General features: G+C 41.9%; 1 protein-coding gene across 1 annotated transcript in view; it reads left to right on the top strand.

Moving 5' to 3' along the window:
- LOC147684807 (actin, cytoplasmic 1-like) overlaps positions 1-12,767 on the top strand; it is a 49,309-nt gene that overhangs the window by 24,989 nt on the left and 11,553 nt on the right. The window contains exons 2-4 of the mRNA XM_086940675.1: positions 1,730-1,858; positions 5,406-5,645; positions 8,041-8,479. Of these exons, the coding sequence (XP_086796801.1) occupies positions 1,736-1,858; positions 5,406-5,645; positions 8,041-8,479 (802 nt within the window). The 5' untranslated portion in view covers positions 1,730-1,735. The remainder of the gene's footprint in view (positions 1-1,729; positions 1,859-5,405; positions 5,646-8,040; positions 8,480-12,767) is intronic.

Genomic DNA, 12,767 nt, shown 5'->3' on the forward strand with positions numbered 1-12,767 from the left:
AATAGTGATCCCCTTTTCAAGTTAGAAGGGGCCTACACCTTCAGGCTTGTCAGTAAAACACCTGGAGAGGAGAACATTAATGAAATCACCTATGCAGGATTTAGTCATCCGTCACTGTTTCTTGAGGGAAGCCAGTTACTAGGTCCATTAAAACGTGATGTCACACAGGTAGGTCATATTAGACAAATCTAAGTGATTCCTTTGAGTCGGTAACATGGAAAATAGGTAAAGGTAGGGCGACTGATGTGATTTACCAAAACGTTACCAAAGCCTACACTCCCATACCACACCAAGCATTTACATTATAAACAAACTGGAATTCTTTGGGATGAAATGGTGTGACCAAATAAAAATAGTCTTCAAAGTGCAATCAGCCCTCCACAAAGGTTATAGAAGGCCTCCTTCATGCCACGCGGGGAACTTTGATTTGCCACACAAAGCGGGTAGATCTGGAGTAACAGGAACACAGTGTGATGGGTTGAAGGGAGCATCACTTACACAAGGGGGATGGAAGAGGGGATCATCCTCATGCATGGGAGGCGAAGGCGTTTTCCCATAAGTATTATTCAAGTGGGCAATAGGCGGAAGGGAGGGTGTGGTAAGCGAGATAGAAGCAACCCAAAAGAGCAGAAGGAGAGGAGGAAATGGAATGGAATGAATATCCAGCAACACAAAGTGGATGAATGTGAGGGTCATCGGCCACAGATAGTACATTTGAGAATTTAGATGGTGAATATACAACACCAGAGGACCCAAACTCAGAAGAGGTGTGACACTGGAAACCTCAACCAAAGGGTGGCTAGAAAGAGAATCAGTCACACAAAAGAGGAATACATCGGGTATATCTTTAACCCTATTTTAGGTATATTTGGAAATGTTCTATTTTTTAATGTCTTTTTTCAAAATTGTGTTTGGCAAATACCACATCTCCTCCATACAGAGATGCTCTATGAAGCTGGGTCTGGTAACAGAAAATAAGGGAACTAATTATAGCTGGTGTAGTAGTGGCCTGACCTGGATTTGGTGTGAATATACACATATCATGAGGGATTATATTTTCTCTTTTTATTGAACAGATTTAGAGAATACTGTTGAGGTCTTTGTGCAACTTTTCCTGTACTGCCTATAGAATGCAGGAAAAGGGGTGGGAACACACCGCTTCACCTCCCAGCAAGGTTCGCCCCTGGCATTGTGGTAAATGCAGTTTCAGTTACTTGCTTGCTTCAAGAGTGTTTGAGTGTTTCGTCACAGTTGGCGCAGATAGTGCTGATCTCTAGACACGTGTTTCTGGTTCTTTAACCGTCATCAGTAGAGATTACAGTCTTTCACATTTGGGGTTTGCTGAGTAGGCTGCCAACATGTTTCTCAGGTCAGGTACCTCTCACAGGCATGCGGGTCCTTCATTCACAAGCTCGTCAGCTCAATGACTCACGGGAGTACTATTAAACAGGAACAGGGGTGGGAGCACACCACTTCACATCCCATACTCGCAAATATCGGAGCGAGCTACAATAGACTACATTCCCCAGAATGCCTGGGGAGAACCTTGCCTGAGAGGTCAGCGGTGTGCTCCCACATCCTGTTGTCTGACTATAGATTGCGGCAACAATTCACAAGTAGTTTATATGTGGCAAAATGTGTAATGAGTGAATGCCATTCTACTCATCAGCTCCCCCCGTATTCCACATGTTTTTGCTGCTAACAATATTCATGACTCTTCTTCCCACAGTTCACCATGGAGGATGATATTGCTGCACTGGTAATCGACAATGGATCTGGTATGTGCAAAGCCGGCTTCGCTGGAGATGATGCTCCACGTGCTGTCTTTCCATCCATTGTGGGACGCCCAAGACATCAGGTACGTGACCTCTAATTTGCAAGTACACTTTCTGCGAATCCTAAGGGGGGTCGCAAATGACCTACCTCATGAATATTGGGGCTAGATGTATCAAGCTGTTTGCGAATCGCAAAGTCCGAAATTCGCAGAATTTCAGCCTTTGCGAATCGCAAACAGTCTATTTGCATGTTTTGGCATGCATCAAAAATTCGCAAATTAAGGAATCGCAAAACCTTGCGATTCCTTATTTTGCCATAGCATTTAAGGAATCGCAATTTTGCGATTCCTTAAATGCTATATATGTAGCATTTTTCAATTGCGAATTTTGGTTAAGAAATCGCAAATTAACACCAACTTGTAGTTGATGTTAATTTGCGAATTCTTTTAAAAATTTACAATTTGGCATTTTTGAAGGTGGCATGTGACGCACACACATGCCCATAGGGCATGAATGTGCGCCATATGTACACACATGTACATTTCAGGGGTGCAGCAGGGTGTCCTTGAGACACCCCTGCCCCCTTGAAATTATTCTCAATTTGCGATTAGCAAATTGCGAATCGCAAATTGAGATTAATTTCACAATCATTCCTATGGGCCTCCTGGCCCATAGGAATGATTGGGAAATTATTCCTTAATTGCGAATTCGCAAATAAGGAAGATTAAGAAATCACTAAAAAATAGCGATTTTTTACGTACATCCCATTTTGCGATTTCTAAACAGCGATTCCTTAAAAATCGCTATTTAGAAATCGCAAAATGGAATCTTGATACATCTGCCCCTTAATGAGGTAGGTTGCAATTTGCGACACCCTAGTAATCGCGAAAATCACAGGGATGGTGGCCTGCTGAGATCAGCAGACCACCATGTCTGTGATTGATTTTAAATAAAGCAATCGTTTTCTTTTTGTAAAGCAGCCCATTTTCCTTAAAGGAAAATGAGAATGCTTTTCAAATAGAAAAATAAAACTTTTTCTTTACATTTTTTAAGACAGGCAGTGCTCCGTGGGACCATCGCCTGCTCTTAAAAATGTTTTTACAAACATTTACAATGGGGAACGGGTCCTTTGGGGACCCCTTCCCATTTGCAAATGTCTTACCACCTACTTGAAGTAAGTGGTAAAATGCGAATGTTTTGCTACAGCATTCATCATCACAATTCGCTATTTGGAAGGGACGCCCTAAACGCCCTTCCAAATAGTGAATTGCAAACCCATTTTGCGATTTGGTAACAGGTTACTGAATCACAAAATTGGGTTTGATGCATTGCGAAAGCATTTTTTGCAAGCGCAAATGGGCGGGTTCTGCGAATCGGCCTGTTTGTGAGGAGAAAAATGCTTCATGCATCTGGCCCTATAGAACATAAATTAGTGGTGCAAAAGTTCACAAACTAATGAACCCTGGTGGTTGACAGGGGAAGGAAGGTCACTGCACTATGCAGACCTGATGGGAGGCTGTTGGTTGTTGGCATGGATTGCTTAGCTCGGAGATGGTGGTGTCCACTCCTAAAGTATGTAAGGAGGCAATGGAACGGCTTTTGTAAGGTCCATTTATGCGCTTACGTTTTTACTACTTGTCACACTTCAGTATAGGTTTTGAAGAATCAAGTTTGACTTTGGTCTCTGTCTTTGGTTGCAACTCTCTGTAATTGAGGAGCATAACGTAGCTGTAGGGCCTAGGAGTTTGTGGGAACCTTTGAGCCTTGATAGTGGGATGGTTGTGATGTCTTGAGTATAAATGTCGCTCCATCTAGTCATGTTTGATGTACGGAATAGGAGTTAGGTTATTGATATTCCTGCCTCTATAATAAATGTGGCACTCTGGATTGTCCTTGACAACCACCATTTTTAATGTCTACTCGCCACTGTTTGAGAGCCAGTTTAAATTGACTAATAAAAAATACATTGTCAAAAGTAAAATTCCTCAATGAAATGATACATTGTGTAAATGTAAAAACTAGTCGGACAAAAAAGTATTCAGACAAAAAATAAAAGCACAGTTAGTAATCACAAACAGACAGTAGTTGTTAAACAGTAAAGATAAAAAATACCTTTTTAGAGCGCATTGAAAAGAGAGGATATTAGTAGAAGAAGGACTTCCCACATTTTAGCACTGAAGAGCAGATTCTGAAACATCTTGGCTTGACAATTCAGCTTGCTGTAATATTGTGATGTCCTAATGTAAGAAGTCCTTACTACAATTAAAGACAGTGCTCTGTCAATTTCACTTTTTTCAGACAGACAAAGAAGCCACTTTAAGACAAATGCATACAAACCAGTATAAAATAGCTTTAAGTAAATTACGTAGTGCAGGTAAATCACTGCAATTCAATACAACTTATAGTAAAGTGAAAAAGTATACATTTAGAAACAGCTAGAAATTCACCTTTAAGGGTTCCGCTATTAAAAAGCTGTTAATGCTGCAATAGTTTTAGAATGCGGCGCTGTATACAAATGGGGCAGGTTAGAAATGAAACTACTTCACAGTATAATTCTGCACGTAGCTCGTTGGCAAGCAGTCCTTCAAATCTGAGTCGGTATGGAAAATAGTATTTAATTTTATTTGAATGGACATCTTGGATGCCACAAAGGAGGCATACATTGTTATACATTAAAAAATTAAACTCCTTCACAATAGTGTCCTTCCGCTATTTAGCGGCAAAGCTCTGGAACTCGCTCCCAGTGCGCATTAGAGCTATGCCCAATCTCTTAGTGTTTCGCAAAACCATAAAAACCTGGCTATTCCCATTTTCACATGTTAGTTGCTAGGCTGGGCTCTCTCGCCTTTTATCTTGAGTTTCGATGCGATGGGACGTCTCGTTGCTGGGGCAGCCATGCACATTATAAATCCTAAATAATTAAATAAATAACATTCTGCACGTAGCTCATTAGCTTGCAGTTCATACAATCTCAGACAGTATGGAAAATATAATTTCAATATATTTAAGTTAACATCTTAGATTCCAATAAGGAGACATACGCTTTTTATTATACATTTTAAAAAATTGACAATGACTGCAAAGGAAACTTCAGTGGGGTCAGGAGGGGATGGAAGATTGTTGTTTGCTGCCCAAGGTTTTATACTTTCATCTGTTTTCAGGCAACTGGCTCGATGTAGTCAAGCCCTTATTCACATGCCTGTGGGACTGGAGTACATCAATACATCTATCCTAAATATTTAAGATGTACAAGGAAAGAGTGAAATGAAAAGAGTAGTACAGGAAAAGAGATTAAGAGAGATATAGAAAAAAGAGCTAATAATGAAAAGAGAGAGAAAGAGAGAAAAAATGAGAAAATGAGGTAGAAGAATCCAAATGTTTGACTATTAACAGGAGTTGTGTTCCATCTTGAGATAACTACAGTGGACTTCTTGAGCTGTTTTCCAAGTGTCCATCTTACTACGGACCCCTCTGTGAAGAGCAACGCTGTGTTTATGGTTATGTATCTGGGTGTCCTGTCAATGGTTTCAGCTGTGTTTGTCACTTTTTATTAAAGTTTAATAATTTAAATTGTTGTGAATACATATAAAATCATTGCTTTCATTACATTGCCGCTTCCTCTCTTGTTAGGGTGTGATGGTTGGTATGGGCCAGAAAGACAGCTACGTTGGTGATGAAGCCCAGAGCAAGAGGGGCATCCTTTCTTTGAAATATCCTATTGAACATGGTGTTGTGAACAACTGGGATGATATGGAGAAGATTTGGCATCATACCTTCTACAACGAGCTCCGAGTTGCCCCAGAGGAACACCCGGTCCTGCTAACAGAAGCACCAATGAACCCTAAACAAAACAGAGAAAAGATGACACAGGTTTGTTAATCCATACCCACACCATGAGCAATCATAACCTTTGAAGAAAGCGTATTCCTTCTGTACATTTTGTTACTTTAACTCATTTTTTATAATAATTTCATTTGTTGTCTGCATTCCTTTGAAAATCTACTTTCACAGGGCCAATGACTGGTCCCACTTAAGATCAACTGTCAAATGTGTGGTTTGTGAAGTCAGGAGCTTTTCTTTAAGAAGCTTCCAGGGAAAAGTGGATTAGCTTTGTTGTCTGGGGTGTTGATTATTCTACCAAGGCAGATGCATCCTTCAGTCTTAGTTTGTATTTCACCAAGAATATGGAATCGATGCATAGAAACTACTCATACTTATTAAGAATATGGCTGGTTGTCATGGAATCTTTTTTAATTTTATTGAGTAAACTATTTGACACTTAGTAAAGGACATACAATACAAATTAAATTCAGTAGTGGAATTCATAGGGTTTTATTCAGTCCCTTATTCCAGTGAAACAATGCGTTAACATTCTCCCCCACCCTCTTACTTTGCCAAATGTTACCATTAAAATAAACAAATAGCACCTATCCTCAGGAAAACCTGCTTTAGATAATGCTCTCACAAATTCCTTGGAGTAGGTTTCTTCTTTGAGTTCTGTGAAACCAAAGCCATGGTAAGCAATGACCTAAAAGAGATAACGCCAGTGTCAACAAGTCCTCTCCGCAAACGGCATTGACTTTCCAGAGTCCACCAAAGGATCACAATGCCAACTTCAATCAACCTATTTCTTTATTGCATGTCTTTTAAAATGCCGCTCACATAAACAGAACTGATATAAAACTTTATAAGTTTTAGATTTGAACCATGAAGTAAATTTAAATGTTTTCTTTTCAACAAGTGCATATTTTAGGAATCATTTTGTCAGCAGATATATCTATAATTGCTTACTCTTAGGAGACCGCCTTCTTAACCATGGATATGAACAACAAACAATTCAGCAAGATAGGTAAATTGTAAAGCCTATAAACAAAAATTACAAAAAGGAAGATGCATCACCTATAACTTAGAGAAAGCTTTACAGTTTATAAAATGCATTACGATATCTATCACATTCCTATCAGCATCTTACCATTTCTTAAATGCAAAATGTCAGCGTAAACCTCCAGCATATTCCGAAATGGAGTTAATTCATGGTACTGGGGCAACTGTAATTCTCAAGATGTATTCCGTCAAATTTGTCAAAGGAAATGGGCCTGATTGGAGCTTGGTGCCAGCTCTCCACCCGTCAGGGTGGCAGAGGACATTAAGTCTTCTAGCCTGGTGGACTACTGCCCGCCATATCCCGAGATCACTGCTGGGCCAGCGGTGATCTCTGGAACCATAGTTATGGTGGTTCCCCTGAAGCACTGCAAGTTTGATTTGCGGCTGCCGTCTTTCAAATGGCTGCACACCAAACTTATTTCTGTTTCAAAAATAAACTCTGAAAGTGGAATTTATTATTGAAAAACAAAAAACTAATGAACCTCACACCCTGGGAGATTTCTTACAGTGTTTACGTCATTTCCGATTCTTTTATATTCCAGACCGCCAAGTGTTTCCGGACGGCTACAGACAGAAAAAAAAATACATTAAACTGTTCTCACTAAATAAGGCAGTAGGTCTGATATCCTTACTCTGACCGTCCCTTTTATTAGAGCCGGTGGGAAGATGGTTAGGCTGACATGGTACCGCACCAGGTTTGTAGTGAACTACTCTGTCCACCAAAGTCTAAGTCGGGCCCAATGAGGGTTATGGAACCTAAATAAAATACAAAGCATATAATGCCATCATTATTTCTAAGCAAGAACATTCGGAGATCAGATTTGTACTAAAAACCAACGCATACTCCAACATATGAAAAGAGGATACCTTTACCGCTATATCTCTTATTTACACAAAGTACTACACGTTTTATTTACATAATCTAGTTTCCTCCTGTCTGATCTAAAAAATGTAATTTTCATTCTATCTGTGCTAGAAAACTTTTTGGTGCAATCATAAAAGACAGTGAAAATGATAGGCTTTGTGTCACGTGTTATTCCCATGGCATTTTCAACATCTCTGGAATTCTGAGGGACCTTGCAAATCCTGTTTTCCCCATAATAATTAAAATGTGTTTCTCCCTGACCTCCCATCCACATTAAGTGCCTTAAAGGATACCAAACATGATTGATTGCACTATGACTGCATATTATTCACTCTCTACTGGCCAAAATCTTGCATTTATCTGTAGAATATTTCTGGAAATGCTATGAATAGTGTTAACTTTAGTTCAAATAGTTAATGAAACTACAGCGTTTTCTGATGGATAACCATTATCTGTCAGCCCACATTTGCCCCAGCCTTTGTTCTCTTATTACACTCTACAACTTTTCTTTTTCAGATCATGTTTGAGACCTTCAACACACCAGCTATGTATGTTAGCATTCAAGCTGTCCTGTCCCTGTATGCCTCTGGTCGTACCACTGGTATTGTGATGGATTCTGGTGATGGTGTCACCCACACTGTGCCCATCTATGAAGGTTATGCCCTGCCTCATGCCATCCTGCGTCTGGACCTGGCTGGTCGTGACCTGACGGACTACCTCATGAAGATCCTGACCGAGAGGGGCTACAGCTTTGTTACCACAGCTGAGAGAGAAATTGTGCGCGACATTAAAGAGAAGATCTGTTATGTTGCTTTGGACTTTGATCAGGAAATGATGACTGCTACCTCCTCGTCCTCACTAGAGAAAAGTTATGAGTTGCCAGATGGTCAGGTGATCACTATTGGCAATGAAAGGTTCAGGTCCCCAGAGGCGCTTTTCCAGCCATCCTTCCTCGGTGAGTCAATATCAATGTCTTGCTATGATGTGATGATGTGGTTGCAGGATTGATCATGGAACTTTTATTCTACATTGTGGGATATTCATTAATATTCTTAAATAGTGAATATCTGCACCTGTCTGCAGGATTCTGGGACATTTATTGTACTGTAGATGGGTCTACCTGCTAGGAAGAGCATGGTGGTGACAATGCAGAGTTATGCTCCATCATGACAGCAGGATTGAGGGGTGTTATCAGAGGATTGGTGGGAAATTAGGATGGTTGAGCAGATGAACCATATAGTGTGGAATCACAGTGCCCACGGCTGATACACCTGTACGCCTAATGGGGATCACAGCTCCAGCACCAGACTCCAATGCACAACATATTCATGAAAATGCAATTTCCCACAATCAACAAGTGTGACAAGTACACAATACATGGTTGAGCTCTGACCTGTTGTCCTGCCTACAACCCTCAACCTGCTCACTGTGCTTCTGTCCTCTCATATGTTTGAGTCTTCACACCTTCGCTGGCAAATCTCTTTCTGGCCATCTGATTGCCTCCTTAAGCACCACCCTCTAAAGATGAGCCTGCTACAGCTGTTCCTCCTTGCCTCCACCTACCTTTTTCAGCTTGCCGTCCTGCCTGAATTCTGCCATGCATTCTTTTCTGTCTACCTGCACACAGGGACCCTCTTCCAACATCCCCCTACCAGCCTATACATTCCTGCCTTTTACAACCTGTTCCAATTAGTGACATCTAAATTGTTGCCTTCTGGTCCTCTGTCTGAAGTCCTGTCTAATGTCACTATCCTATGATGGGCACCAGTGTTACAAACCTTCCCGATCTCATTCCCGCACAACGTATGTCTGATGATGATAGAGGAAGGAATAGGCTCTAGGGAGTCAAGTGTAAACATGCCTTTGAGACTACGTTCTACAAGGATCCTAGCAAAGAAAGAACTAGTTACTTACCTGTACACTATGGTTCTCCAGTATTACCTTTCATAGATTCACATGCTTGTATCTTCCCCGTCGTCATGGTGGGAGTCTCCCGGTAAATAATAATCATAGCAGTAGAAGAAAAAACTGCCTGAAACCATAGAGTAGAGAAACCAGAGGGTAACCTCTCCTCCTCATTATGTGGCCCAAACTACGGCCAATCAGCAACCAGCCCCAGCCTACACCATTCCCAGCAGAGCCACCATACCTCAGATTTCCTACCGCCCAAAAGTGAGCTATACAGGAAAACCAGAGATAAAAGGCGGTCTACCTAAAGGAAACGGGGAGGCGGGCGGGCGCATGTGAATCTATGAAAGATAATACTGGAGAACCATAGTGTACAGGTAAGTAACTAGTTCTTTCTCCAGTAGTCAATCTTTCATAGATTCACATGCTTGTATCAGAGTAGATAGCAGTTCCTATAGTTAGAGCGTTTCTAGGCTAGACCCCTTTCCTATCTCGGGGCTGTGTGCCATAAATTGCTTCTATTAAAAAAAAACTTTTCACAATACCAAGGCATGATCAATTAAACATTGTCACTATAATTATTTGCGTAAAGAGAAAAAACATATTATATAGTAAAAAAAAATTGCAGAATACAAGTCATAAACATGTACCTTATTTAAAGAGATGTCGCAGAACTGCCTGTCCCACTGCTGCATCTGCTTTCCATTCCGTGTCCAGACAGTAATGCTTGGTGAATGTATGAGCAGTCGACCAGGTTGCTGCTCTACATATGTCTGGAAGGGGTACTCCTGCTAGTAATGCAGAAGACGTCGCCATTTTCCGCGTATCATGGGCAAGGACTTTCCTGTCGAGAGGTCTTCCTGCTTTCTCATGACAGTAGCCAATAGCGGAAGCGATCCATCTGGATATGGAGGAACGTGAAAGGGCCAGCCCTTTTCTGACCCCTGAGTAAGCAACAAACAGTTGGTTTGATTTGCGAAAGCTTTTTGTCTTTTCAATGTAAAATTTTAGGCATCTGCCAATATCCAAAGTATGCAGAGCTGTTTCAGCCGCTGTGGATGGATTTTTAAAATATGTAGGCAGGATGACAGGTTCATTCAGATGAAAATAAGAGGGTATTTTAGGCACAAATTTAGGGTTAGTTCTTAGCATCACCTTATCCGGCCTGAATTGAATGAAGGGGTCCAATATAGAAAAAGCTTGTATCTCGCTCACTCTTCTGGCTGATGTGAGCGCCAACAGTAATGCCACTTTCCATGACAAGAATTGCAATTCTGATTTGTGTATGGGCTCGAAGGGAGCTTTCATCAGCTGCGACAATACTGTGTTAAGCTGCCATGAAGGTGGGGGACGCTTGACAGGAGGAAACTTCCTGAACAGCCCTTTCAAGAATTCTTTGATTAGTCTGTTAGACCACAAGGAAGGGCATCCGGGCGATCTTCTATATCTGGAAATTGCTGCTAGATGGACTTTAATAGACGAGTGCGCCAGTCCTGATCTGGCTAAATGCAGCAAATAAGGAAGGATTTGCTCAGCAGAGGACGTTAAGGGATGCACTGCATTAGCAACGCACCAACTACAGAATCGCTTCCATTTTGCCATATATGTCCTGTTGGTAGACAGCGCTGCGGAACTTTGCAGTATTTCACGACATTCCGGAGTGATATCTAGGGACTGGAATTCGTGCTCAAAAGGTTCCAAGCGGACAATCTTAGCGAGGTCAGTTGCGGATGAAGTACTTGGCCTCTGTTCATGGAAATCAGATCCCTGGTTATCGGGAGCTGTATTCTTGGTTCCACCGACAACTGCAGAAGCTCTGTATACCAAAACTGCCTCGGCCAGGCCGGGGCTATCAGTATTATCTGGCAAGGTTATGATCTCATTTTCCTCAGTAGTCTGGGAATCAAGGGAAAGGGAGGGAAGGCATAGGCAAACATCCCTGTCCATCGGAGGTGAAGAGCGTTTCCCCTCGAATCTTGCTGAGGGAACCTGCTGGCATAATGACTGCATTTCTTGTTGCTCTGAGTTGCAAACAAGTCCAGACCTGGTTTGCCCCACACTTTGAAAATCCGATTCAGCTGGACCTGGCTGATTTCCCACTCGTGGCAAATGTCGAATAACCTGCTTAACAGATCCGCTTTTGTGTTGTCTAGTCCTGGAACATGTTCCATTTGCAGCGTTATGTTTTGACACAATAGCCATTTCCAAATTCTTTGTGCCAGAATTGACAAGGGTTTTGATCTCGTTCCACCCTGTTTGCGCAGGTAAAACATTGTTGTTGTGCTGTCTGTCCGCACTAAAACCGATGAACCTTGGATCCTGGGAAGGAAAGCCTGGAGGCCCAGGAAGACCGCTTCTAATTCCAAGAGATTGATGTGACGTTTCGCCTCTTGAGGAGACCAAAGGCCTTGAATTTCCAGGTCTTGCAGATGCGCCCCCCAACCTCGCAATGAAGCGTCTGATGTCATGACGTAGCTTGGTGATTGTGCTTCGAATGACAGGCCCTTTGTTAGGTTGCTCCTGATACCCCACCATGACATTGCCCGCTTGATCTGACAGGTTATGACCAGCTTGTCGTCGAAGGAACCCAGGGCTTGGACCCATTGTTTGTCCAGGGCTTCCTGTAACGGTCTCATCTGTAAACGGCAGTTGGGGATCAGCGGAATGCAAGAGGACATCATTCCCAGTAATGATTTGAATATCCTGATGGAAGTGAACTTTTTTGCTGCTAGGGATGCAGTCAGATTCAAGATTTTCGTTACCCTTTCCTCTGAAGGGTAAGCCTTCATTTCTTGTGTTTTTAAGATTGCTCCTAAGAATTGTAGAGCACAAGTCGGAACAAAAAATGATTTTTCTTTGTTTATCCGAAGACCTAGCCTTTGGAAGAGATCCGTGCACTTCCGTAGAGATCTCTGCGTTGCTTGGAACGATGGTCCTTTTACTAACCAGTCGTCCAGGTATGGGAACACCTGTAGACCTTGCTGCCTTAAATGCGCCGCTATAGGAGCCATGCATTTCGTGAAAACTCTGGGGGCAGACTTCAGACCGAAAGGTAAAACTCTGAACTGGTAATGGCGCCCCGCCACCATGAATCGTAGATATTTTTTGTGCTTTTTGTGTATCAGAATGTGGAAGTATGCCTCCAGCAGGTCTAGAGAGACCATGTAGTCTCCTTTGCGAAGCAGTAGCAGAATTTCCTGCAAGGATAGCATACGGAAAGAAATCTTCTTTATGTACGTGTTCAGATCTCTGAGGTCCAGTACCTGTCTCCATTTTGATGACTGCCTTTTCCTTATAAGGAAGAAGTGTGAATAAAAACCTGTTCCCCGCTGGTC

Source organism: Lissotriton vulgaris, chromosome 10 (assembly GCF_964263255.1).
Source record: "Lissotriton vulgaris chromosome 10, aLisVul1.2, whole genome shotgun sequence".
NCBI classification, from domain to species: Eukaryota; Metazoa; Chordata; class Amphibia; order Caudata; family Salamandridae; genus Lissotriton; species Lissotriton vulgaris.